This window comes from Poeciliopsis prolifica, unplaced genomic scaffold, assembly GCF_027474105.1.
Source record: "Poeciliopsis prolifica strain line A6 unplaced genomic scaffold, Auburn_PproV2 SCAFFOLD041, whole genome shotgun sequence".
NCBI classification, from domain to species: domain Eukaryota; kingdom Metazoa; phylum Chordata; class Actinopteri; order Cyprinodontiformes; family Poeciliidae; genus Poeciliopsis; species Poeciliopsis prolifica.
This window is the reverse complement of record NW_026562416.1, coordinates 3,481,487-3,493,244: the sequence shown is the minus strand read 5'-3', so window position 1 is coordinate 3,493,244 and position 11,758 is coordinate 3,481,487. Positions and strand designations below refer to the sequence as shown.

General features: G+C 38.2%; 2 protein-coding genes across 3 annotated transcripts; one reads left to right on the top strand and one right to left on the bottom strand.

Moving 5' to 3' along the window:
- Window positions 1-690: 690 nt before the first annotated feature.
- Window positions 691-4,662, top strand: LOC129375922 (C3a anaphylatoxin chemotactic receptor-like). Of its 2 annotated transcripts, none has more exons than XM_055055297.1 (3): window positions 691-765; window positions 1,762-1,930; window positions 2,222-4,662. In XM_055055297.1, the coding sequence occupies exons 2-3, from the start codon at window positions 1,766-1,768 to the stop codon at window positions 3,038-3,040; spliced, it is 984 nt and encodes a 327-aa protein (XP_054911272.1). In that variant the 5' UTR covers window positions 691-765; window positions 1,762-1,765; the 3' UTR covers window positions 3,041-4,662. The 2 variants fall into 2 exon arrangements, with proteins under 2 accessions (XP_054911272.1, XP_054911271.1); XM_055055296.1 differs by having other exon boundaries at window positions 701-765; window positions 1,759-1,930.
- On the bottom strand, window positions 4,622-10,725 carry LOC129375679 (chitin synthase chs-2-like). Its single transcript, XM_055054915.1, has 18 exons — window positions 10,692-10,725; window positions 10,240-10,423; window positions 9,210-9,377; window positions 8,909-9,083; window positions 8,727-8,828; window positions 8,473-8,614; window positions 8,179-8,379; window positions 7,874-7,989; window positions 7,412-7,580; window positions 7,127-7,306; window positions 6,767-7,042; window positions 6,512-6,692; window positions 6,390-6,424; window positions 6,247-6,311; window positions 5,498-5,608; window positions 5,206-5,417; window positions 5,045-5,117; window positions 4,622-4,756 (listed from the first exon to the last, which is right to left on the bottom strand). The coding sequence occupies exons 1-18, from the start codon at window positions 10,723-10,725 to the stop codon at window positions 4,622-4,624; spliced, it is 2,559 nt and encodes an 852-aa protein (XP_054910890.1).
- Window positions 10,726-11,758: the final 1,033 nt, after the last annotated feature.

Sequence of the window (11,758 nt, the reverse complement as noted above, 5' to 3'; positions counted from 1 at the left end):
GGGGACACGGCTGCCATTTTCTTTTTTCTAGTTGTCACATTGTTTGCTGAATTTTTTTATGTACAAACAAAAGCCATACTGATAACTCAAAGCACTTAATACTAGAGCCAAATTCATCTATTTGTGTTCACAAAGATATGCACATCGGTTGGTAACTTGGAGTTAAGTCTCTTCCCCGGAGGCTCATAGTCATGTCATACCAGGAAGCTGAAATTGCAGGAAGACTACTTTACCACAGTTGACCCAATTAATATTAGTGATTAATTTTATATATTTTCCAAAAAAGTAGCTAAAAGTAGCTGTTTTTTTCATTTTGAATTAAATATAGTTTTGGTATTATTTTAGTTAAAATTGGCAAATGGAGAAAAAGTTTGGAAGGTTTAATTTACTATATATACTGCAGTGAATTATATTTGGTGGCTTCCAACTGATGAGAAAATGCTTATTTTAGACATTAGAGATTTGGTACCAAACATTTGAATGAAACTCATAAATTACTTGAATCTTTCCTTATTCATTGGAAAAATGACTCTATGGCATCTTTAATTTGTGTGTCGGCCAATAGCTCTGAAGAACCATCGGGACATGTAAGAACCTTCCTTCAGGCAAGTCACTACAAGAAAAGGCCCATTAAAATTCGACGTCACAGAGAGGAAAATTCACCCAGAATGAGTCAGAGTCACCAGAAGATTCAGCTGCAGTTCATTTCACAGGTGCATTGCTTCGGCTTAAGACTAGACATTCTTCTACAAGAGAGGTTCACAGGTACAGTTAACTTCATTCTAAACTTAAACTAATTTTTGCTTTTTGTTGGGAAACATGAAGCGTGATGATTGTCTATGCTCTCAAAGTAGAGTCTCCATATACAGAGATTTATGTACTGTATTTATCAGTTTCACACTTAAGATCAAAATATCAACATTTACATAAAAAAATTTGATCTATCTATGGAAATATAGATATTGATCTTTGTTGGAGTCGCTGTTTTTTAATGCTTGTTTTTATGTGTGCATTTAATTTGGGGGAATTGTATGAAATTAGGCTTGATGGCTGAACAATGTAAACAACATTAAAATGAAACACATGAATTATGTGCCATGTAAACAATGTTGATGCAGGATCTTATGAAAACATGACACTTAACCGCTAAGGTTTCATACTTCTAAGATCAGGAGTGAGTGAGGCTGTGTGTGACTCTCACTCCCACAGGAAGGTAAAAACAAGAACAAAAAGGTGTCTCCTTTCCTTTTGATGATTTTTCAGTAGGTTCTGTAGTAACAACCTGGAATCCCATTTTATAAGTTTTGAACTTGCGTAGAATCTTGTTGCCTTTTCTTGTCAGAAATAACAACTGACTGATTATTTGCTCATCTGGAACTCCCCCCTGAATTTCCTGGAAAAATAAACTGTTCTAAGAAAAACATAAACAAACACAATGATTCATTTTGACTATGACCCAACATGGAATTATGAAGTTTTCACATGTGAACAGCTACCGGTTCATAAATTTTGTGTAGTACTTGCTTTCTGAAATACAGCTTTGAAAAACGTTTCTGTTTTTTGCATAATAACACATTGTGTTCTGTGTGTCTCCATGTTGCCCTGTGATTGACCTCACCTTAACACAAATGGATGGAAAGTAGCTTGTGCACATCAAGAAAAACTTTTAAAAGCTTTTAAGACAAAGATTCAAAATTATATATATTCTCTTTTCATATAGAAATGATAAAATATTTGAATATGTTGTGTTTTTCCCAGCAGCATAATGTTTGCCAACAACTCACTGCCTCCCAGCAGTAAGGATAATCACAACAATGTGGCTCCTGAAGCCGTCATGGACAACTTAAACACCGTCCTCCTTACACTGACCGTCGTGTTTGGGATCACAGGAAACTCTGTGGTGATCTGGGTTGCAGGATTCAAGCTCAAGGTAAAATACATCAACATGCATTTAAATTTGTGGAACTGTGGAATATCATTTATAGAACATGGGCGATGGACCAAGACTTCTTCAATTGATAAATGAACACTGTTGAAAAAGTGTCATTAGTTTTTTCTTTGTCTCTTTTTGGATTGTACGACAAGACAAATACAGAGATTTCATTTTTCTGAAAATGGTGCCTAATGTTTAACTTGTTTACTGTTCTGGTTCACTTTTAATGTTTTTTTTTTCTTGTCTTTTGTTCTCTCCCTTTTATGTCTCTCTTGTTTTAACATGCAGCAAAAAGTTACCAATGTGTGGCTGGTGAACCTGGCGATAGCCGACCTCATCTTCTGCATCACACGAGTTTTCTCCCTGATCAAGAAGCTCTTCTTTGACCACTGGCCCTTTGGAGAATTTCTCTGCAGGTTTCACGGCTTCTTTAAATACGCCAACATGTTCTGCTCCGTCTTCCTGTTGGCTGTGATCAGTTTGGACAGGATGATCGGTGTGTGGAGGCCCTTCTTTACAAAGCGACGGCGAACCCTGTTTGCTGCCAGAGTGGTGGCAGTTTGTGTCTGGATCACAGCCACCCTCTTCAGTAGTCCCTTCTTGTTCTACCGCCAAATCCACCTGGGAGAGAACAACTTGAGCAAATGTTCTTTGGATGTAAAAGAGGGAGACAACACCACCAAATTTGCTCTGTATTTAAACAGGTTCCTGTGTGGTTTTGTTTTTCCTTTCTTGATCATTCTGATCTGTTACATTATGACTGCCATTGGCATCCGACGCACTCGCCTTGTAGGAAAGACACGCTCCCTGCGTATACTGGCATCTCTGGTCATTGCATTCTTCTTGTGCTGGGGTCCTTACCACTGTTTGCTCCTTGTGAAGATGGTGGATAAAAAGAATGCAGTGCTGAAAGTCTGGCAGCCTTTGGCCAACGGCTTTGCCTACTTTAACAGCTGCGTGAACCCGCTGCTGTACTTCTGCATGGGGCTGGAGGTGAAGCCAGAGCTGAGATGGAGTCTTACAGGAATTTGTAAGAAAGCTCTGACTGATGATAGCGAAGAACAGGTGAACCAATCAGATCGCAGAAAAAGCAGTGCATCAAAATAAAACTTTGTGTTTGAAGAAAGAACACAAGTCAAAGTGTTTCTTGTTGGTATCTTGGCTTTGACTTCGTGGAAATGCTGCACATCATTCCAGATGTTAAACCTTTGTTTCAAATGGAGTTGTAAAGCATATTCAATTCAACTAAATGCTCTGCTCAGCATCTTACTTTTTTACCAAAACAAGTACTTCCTGTTTTTTTTATGTTTGTGCTCGTGATTTACAATGAAGTGAGAAAGTCGAAGTGTCTGTTGATGAAAGGATGAAAAAGCAGAGGGAAGTGAAAGTTTTCAAGGAAGTCCAGTAATATTTATGATTCAGTATGTTTTGACAAAGGTCAAGAGGAACAGACAAAATGAACTTGTATGGAAAGTGAACTGCTATTTTTGTGTCTTTCTAAGATTTGGCTTCATACAATCACCACACAGAATGACTTCTGATCATGTTATGCTGCAGCAGAATGCTGATGTATTGTGAAACAGTAGCATATGTAGCTTACAGTTTTGTTTTGTTGTTAGTGTCTGTAATTTGTATCTACATTATCTACTTGAATAGTCTATTTCTGCCAATTTTACTATAAACATTATTTTATTTATTTTATTTCATTTTTTTTAATACTGTCCACATAGCCAATTCTTTTCAGATAAAAATCATTGCAAAGGTTAAGTAAATCTTTTGGTGATTTTGAAAAGATCATCCATGCCTTCATTTCATCCTAACTGGACCATTGCAATGTTTCCGGGCCTCAGCAGCGAGGAATGATTCCTGACGAGGTCATTCAGTTATTAGTTTTTAGTTTAGGTGCGTTCCTTCATGTCGGAGAAGGAATGCACCTAAAAGTTGTAGCACAGTAGTTACCAAAGACTGGAGGTGGAGGTCCATAATATACACTAAAGAACTGTTGTGAAATCTAACCTCTGTTATGAAAGATAAAGCTCTGGATTCTCATGAAGATTGTGTTTGCTGATACAAACTGTGCCAGCATAAGACTGTGAAAGAGTTGGCAGCAGACGGGTCTGTTATCGGCAGAGATGTTGAAATCGCACTGGGTTGAATTTACATTATTTCAGTGATTTTATTCCAAATCGTCTCATGATGCAAATCTTTCTTGGAATAAAGTCATGTGCATGTTCATGCAGCCACAGACAAGACAGATCAAATCAGTTTACTCATGAGAAATTTTACTTTCCTTCTTACATGTGCAAGTAGGAATTCATATTTGTCAATGAAAACTAAACTACCTTGTCCAGCAGATTTATTCACATCAGCAAATTCGATCTCACCATGACATTCTCATAATTAGAAACTGTGAAAACGTATTGCCGTATCTCTTTGTTTGACTATTGTCAAAGAAACCTGACAATCGTGCATGAATCCTCTGCAGGGAGATGGATGTAATGTAGAATTTCTTCAATGGGCAGAAACTGAGATCTTTTTGTTTTTACTCATGACATGTCAAATATAAACCACATATAGCAGAATTTATTAAGGTTAAGTAAGTACATTCATTATATTTGTAAACGTTTACCACATAGCGAAAGCTTAAAAAATGTCTGAAGTTTTTTTGGTTCAATAAATTGTGCTACTTTAAACAAAGTCCTCTTGGATAATTTGAATGTTCAGGTTTGAGTTGTAGAATTCAGATTCCCAGTCTTGTGATGACTGGTTTTCCTGGTCTGTATTGTAGGCCGACTCATCGTTTGAATCTGCAACAGAGTCCACCTGCAGAGAAATTAATAAGTCATTTCTTGATAAAAATGCAGTCAGAACAATATGATTTTAATAATGCTTAAATGCTAAATATGATATCAAATTTATGTCTATACCTTTATTAATCTTTGCAGCATTTTTAAAGTAAGTCTCAACAGAAGCAACTAATAATCATTATTAGTAAAAGTGTCAATACTATTAAAAGAAACCATAGTTGTTGTGTCAAAACTGGTGATATTCCATATGAGAAATAAAAACAGTAATTAAGAATACTTTAGTATTAACAGAAATAGTCGGTACCTCATTCTCTGCAGATTTGTGCTGTTTGGGCTCTGTTTCCAGAAACGCTATGTAGTGAATGAGGGTGGAGACTCTAAAACAACAGAAACAAAGATGTCACATTTTCAACCCAAAGCATTAAAAACATTGTGGAGAAGATGAGATTTAATATGAGGGTTCACCTGTGGTGCAGCATGCCAACAAACTGAAGCAAAACTGAAATGGCAAATCCCAGAATGAACATGAGGTTCATGGGTTCGATTTGGCTCGTCCTCCCGGTTTCCTGCAGGTTGAAGTCAACAATCTTGATCTTGAGGGAGAAGACATCAAAGACCTGGAAGATGAACGCTGTCATCAGCCACATGGCGTTCAAGAAGAAGAAGGAAAAGTTGACCTATGTTGGGTGAGATATCCAAAGTTAGACTAAAACAAAGTGAAGTTTACTGCAGCATCATTTCATTTATTCGTGTTTACCTTGTTTCTCAGCTCTTGTAAGTCATTTTTGGTCTTTTCTTGCTTTTCCTTGTCAATTTTCACAGGTTCGAGGTATTTCTTGATGAGCTCATTCCAGAAGTTTTCCTCATCCTGCAATGATCCAAAAAACAAATAAAAAACAATGGCTAGATAAAATGAGAGGAAGTCAAAGTATATTGACATTCATAAATAACAACATGTTAGTAATTGTAACACATATATTTTATAGGGGAAAAAATCCTACTGCCCCACTTTGATGGCACTATCACTGATACTGAAACCCCAACACACTTCTGAACCATTTCAAAAGACAAGATCATAAAAAGGAAATAATCTTTGACCATCCACTTCTACACGATCTCTCTTGGGCATCAGATTTCTTCAGATCAGTTAACCAGTTTTCCATAGTAAATATGCATAAAATTTGCTCAATTTTGTAAATGTTGGGGTGGGAGAAGTGGCTGGTTGACCTTTCATGACCTCTGTTAACAGCACAAACAAAGACTTTTAGCTGCACAAATCAGTACAAACAACTGACACCAAATTAATTTTATGTGAAGAAGGTGTTGGGGCCAACTTCACTCACTATTTTGGAGAAAGAGCAAAAAGATGCCAAATACAGAAATTCGAAATGTGCAGTCGTTAGGAGAGCTGCAGCAAATTTGGCCACTGTGTGATTTGTAAAATCAGGTCTTCAGATAGTGACAGCTCTATTTAAGATAAAAAAAACAAAAACAAAACATTTGCACCTTGTCCAGAAAATGTTCCTGCAGCTGTATGTCATTGGACAAACGTTCCAGTTCATTTATCCAACCTGAAGAACAGAACACAAAAGAACATTTCAAAACTTGGCAAGTTCTGGGATAAAATACACAAATTCCTCTGGACTCACATTTAGCCGGACAGTCAAAACCAGTCTTCACTTGCCTAAAACAAATCCAGAAAATAGTAATAATATCTATTTATTATATGATGAAAACTTTGTAGCTGTTTAAATCTGTGTTTAGAACCTACATTTGTTCCTTTTCGGAGACGTCGTTAGCATCAGTGTCTTGGGTTTGAGGATCAGGCATCGACTCAGGCACCAGATTCTCCTGAGGCTGGGCATTTATCAGAGGCTGGGTATCTTCTGATATCGGAAGGGATTTTTTACAGCATTTCATCCATGAGCAGAGTTTCTGGAAGATGCCCTTAGCTGCAAAGGGGGAAAAAAATTAGTTTTGCTGGGAAAAAAACGGTATTTTGTAGCATTACTTTTTTCTCTTCTACCTTTTTTTGTTTTTGCTCGCAGGGTGGAGACTCCAGGGGCTGCCCCTGGAGTCGGTTTTGTTTCTCTGGTTCCCCATGAGACACTGTTCATGTTGACCATGGAGTAGATGGTGAGCAGGAGGTAGGCACTTGGGATGCAGATGATGTAGAGAAAGCCATAAAACACTAAAGGAAGTTCTTGGGGATGCATCAGTGCAGTCACAATGTAAATGATGGACATGGCCACAATGAAAATGCTGCTGGGTGTCAGAATGGTCTGTTCCTTAATTATTGAGGCTGGTGCAAAAGATAACACATATTTAAAAAATAGCAACATGATTTAAATACATTACGGGAGTTAGAAATGCCATTTATATTTACCAATAATGGATATTGCCACCACCACCATGAGAAACGCATATGCAACACTAAGAATCCCTGCAAGAGAGATCTGAGTGTCTGGCTTGAGTTTAAAGCAAAGACCCAAGTAAATGGCAGGAGGTATCACAGCTATGACCAGAGCCACAGCAGGAGGCATTTCCAAGATGAAGGACAAACTAGCTGGAGGAGAAAACAGGATGGAACATTTTCCTTTCACCTTTGTACATCTCATTTGCATTTATTTTTGTCATTTTAACTTTCAAACATACAGACAAAGATACTGACCTGCAACCATGAGGCAGATGGTTGACGGAGCAAGAATGGCAGAAATGATGCCGAACAGCTGGTAGAACATGAACAGTTTGGACATGGATAAGTTCCTTTTGGAGACAATGTTGGTTGAGCCCAGCAGATCCACAACGTTTGCCATTGTGGAAGGGCCCCATCGTTTGCGCTGAAGAATAACAATAACCAGAACTCAAACCTTTTGGAGATCTGTCAGACCTCTCATAAACACTCCCCTAAACTAGGAGACAAAGTCATTTGCAAGGCAGAAGAGAGCCTGCAATAATCTGAATTCAAAATAAATATTCAGATGGCATCAATAGCAAAAAAGAAAAGAAAAAAAAAACAATTTAGAGAGATGATTAATCTATGAGGGTGGTGGTAGCACTTTGGGTGATCAGGCTTTATTATTTTGTTGTTACAAATTTAGTAAAAATATTTTTCTTTCCCTCTTGTGCTCACCTGGTTATAAAGCTCCTTGAAGTTTTCTGGTGCATTGGTGTAGGCATCAGATGCTGCATTGTATTCAACTCTCCAGCCTTGTTTCAGTAGCAGAGTGCACAGCCAGCGGTCCTCACCTGCAATTAAAAGAAAACCAATATGGGACAACGTCCCACTGAAAGGTATCTTACATAAATCCAAAACTATCAGGAAGAATGAACATACTTTGATGAATTTTATCATTATGCAATGGAGGTCTATCTAAACCAACATTTAATTATTAACTTCAGAAGATTGAAAATGGATTTTCATACAGCACCTATTACCTTGGTCGTATTGGATGTAGTGGCTGGGCTCTGTGGAGTTGGTTGAATATTTCTTCATCACATTGTCATCCATTAACGCCTCTGCTCTGAACAGACTGAAGCAGCCGGGGCTGCAGAGAACGGAGCCAAAGACATGCTCAGCTGTCTTCTGCAGCCAGTGACTGACAGCGTACTCAAACTTCTGGAACCAAACAGCAGGACCTGCGGGACAAATGCAGAGGTGTTCAATACTTTACTTGTGGCTCTGTCCGCAGTGGCACAAATGAAAAATGGTATATTTTTATTTGTGACAACCTGATCCAGTGGGGTGAATTCTGCCACATGCTGCACCAACACGAGGATACATTTTCAAACGATCAATAAGCAGCATCACAGCCGCTGGTTGGAAGTCTGTGTCCCCATCCAAAGCCAAGAGATACGTGTTGTGCTTCTCTTTCTGAAAGAAGCAAAAGTACACTGTCTCAATTCAATTTGTGATGGTCAGTATTTGCAGTTTGCATTAATGTTTGAGAAAGTCAAATATTTTCAGAAAAGATGCGTTATCTCACCTGGATCTTTCTCCGAAGCTGCTTTTCATGTTGTCCCTCCTGCCAGTGTCTGTAATACTTGGTCATCAGTTTCCAACCGAGTAGATAGTAAAGATACATTACCTGTAAATTATTAAATATCGATTAGCAATGCAAGTGTTTCCAACTTGAGACATTGATGTCATCAATAAGATATTCTCTACCTGAGACCATCTCTTCTTGTTCCGAATTTTCTCTTTGTCTTTGAAGTGAACTACAATGTTATTCCCATGAGGCATTTCAACAACAAGACGAGCTCCATAAGGTGTCTTTATGATTGCCTGATCAGGAATTTGCTGCTGTACCTCAAAGAATGTTTTATCAAGGTTCTTGAAGATGCTGGTGACAAAGAATGAATTACATCAAAATTGAAATTGTTCATATTGAAAATGTGCCTCTGGTCATAAATCCAGTTTTGACACCTGAGAAATGCAACGTGTTCATATATTTCAACTTGGTTCTTACCCATAAACATCTGCAATAATTTTCACAAGGTCCTTTGCATATGTGTTCAGATGACGGTGTTGACTTCCTGTAACATTTGTGAAGGCATCATCAAAGTAGATATGGGCTTCAAAGGTGAAATCATCAAACTGCGGCTGTGTCAAACTTTTTGGTTTGTATTGGTCCAGTCTTTATTGATAAAACACAAAGGAGAGCATGTAAAAAAGTCCATTATTATAAAAGTAAGAAGGAGGATATTAAGAGAATATCCTTCTGGTAAAACAAATTACTAATGTTGAAACTTAGTTTCCTTGAAATTAATCAATCATTTAGAGACTTTCACAAATATTTAATATTAGTTAGTCATGTCCTACAGATTTAAAAAAGACAAACAATGGAAATCAGCTCACATGACATCAACAATTTTTCCTCATTACAATTTTGACTCACTCTTAGTCTGACCCCTACTGTTCATATATCTAATATATATACATATATACATACACATATATAAATCTCAGGCAAAGTTGGGAGAAATGGATCACTATTGACAGAGAAATCCTGGATGAAAGCTGCTGGAATTACTTCCCATAATGTTGCTTGAATTAGTCCGATAAGGATCTGTAACTCCTGTGGTGGCTTTTGCTGAATCCCTTGACTGAAACATCTGAATCAAAAAGCTGAGTTTCCTCTGAGCATACAATCAAGTTCTAGAGTCATAATGATATACTTATTTGATTCATTTGTGTTGAAAGAGAGATGTATCCAAAAGACTGAAAAGCAAAGTTGAAAACATGCAACTCACCTGAAAACTGAGATCATGATATTCATCATCTCCTCGTAGGTCTCATGCCACATTGTTGCACAGAGATAAACCATGGCAGGGCTGGTGTCTTGTCTAAAACTTGATATAACATTTGCATGTTTGAAACTATCTTCTGTCCAAGTACCTTTAATTTCACAAGGACTTTGTACCATTTGCAAAAATCTAAAACTAATGCTAAGTAGGCAATTCAAAGAAATAAAAGCAAACAAAAAACTCAAAACTCACCGTTTCCTTCTGTTTTTACTCTGTATGTGGAAGCGTGTGTTGAGTAGTAAGGATTGCTCAATAAGAGCTCCCTCATAGAGCCTCCTCACAAACAGGTCTTGAGTCTTCTGGATACGGCAGGTGTTCAGGTACCAAATATGGATAGTGGCCAACACAAGACCAATCCACCATGATACTCCTGCACCTGATTGGAGCATGAGACAACTATTAACCTCTAGAAAAGCTGAGAAACCAGACCAAGTGTATAATAGTGCCAAATACCAAGACTGAATTTCATACAGCACAAAACATACACGCAAAGGTGTGTAAAGGAATTTGATTCTGGAAACTGCATATTCTGCCTCAATGCAGATATTATGTATCTTGGATCAGTTTACTGATGTAACTAAATCAAATAAATAAAAAATTAATTAAACAATTTACTTGCAGTAAATAGGCAAAAAAACTCTTACCTGTCAATAGGCCAAAATGATGTGTCATGGACATGTTCGCGCTGCAGAGAGTTTGTGTGACATCCAGAATAAGATGTGGGAACAGGCTCCCATTCAGACTTTGATTTCTTACATTCACAACTTCAGTGCAGTAATTTATGAAGGTGATGTTTGAGTTGTAGTTTTTGTAATAAATAATGACAGGAGCAATAAACAATGGTATCACAGCCAGTGAAGCCAGGTACAAAGGAACGATGAAGCATCGGCGTACAGCATGCATCTTACAGGCTGCCAATGCAAACCAATGGCAAAGTGCAGAGGAGATCAGCTGGACCCCAATGATGATGGCTATTATTCTTGTTTCCCTGCTTGAATGGAGGTCACAATGTCCCAGTCCATCTGGGCCAGAGGGACATAGGCACCAAGCACACAGGCAGTGACCACGATCCTCAGTAAGCTGGACATGATGTGCAGCATGTTCTGACTCTTGTTCAGGTCTTCAAACAGGTTTTTCAGGATGTTGGATTTGCTTTTCACACAGACCACCCTGAAGTAATTCTCCCACCAGTTGAAAGATACCAATATTGACCCACCAACAGCAAGACCCACCCAGATGGCTGTCTTCACATCTGCAGGGTCTTTCAAAATGTACAGGACCAGGAAAAGGCAGTAACCAAAAACAATAAGCAGGAACCCAATGATGGAAGGCAGCAGGAAGATGTTCATCCTTTTGACAGGGCACTGAGCGACTGCTTGAAGGAATCCAGAGAGGACAGCTACACTGTTCAGGATGGCCACATTGGTTACAATGTCCAAGTGTGGCATTGCTACAATGGTAAGCACTGCTAACCCCACAGAAACAAGAAACTCGAAGAACAAAACCTGTAGAGAAAAGGATGGACAGGTGAATTCAACTAAATAACAAAAACAAAACATTAAATTTTTTTTGGCATCAGTTGGCAACCCAATCCAGTTTTATTACCAGGGCTGCAGATGCTTTTCTTGGCAACTTTGATGATTTGTAACATGCTTTCCAGAAGCTTTTGAGCAACAGAAGGACATGAGGTGCAATGACAGAGCAGCCAATG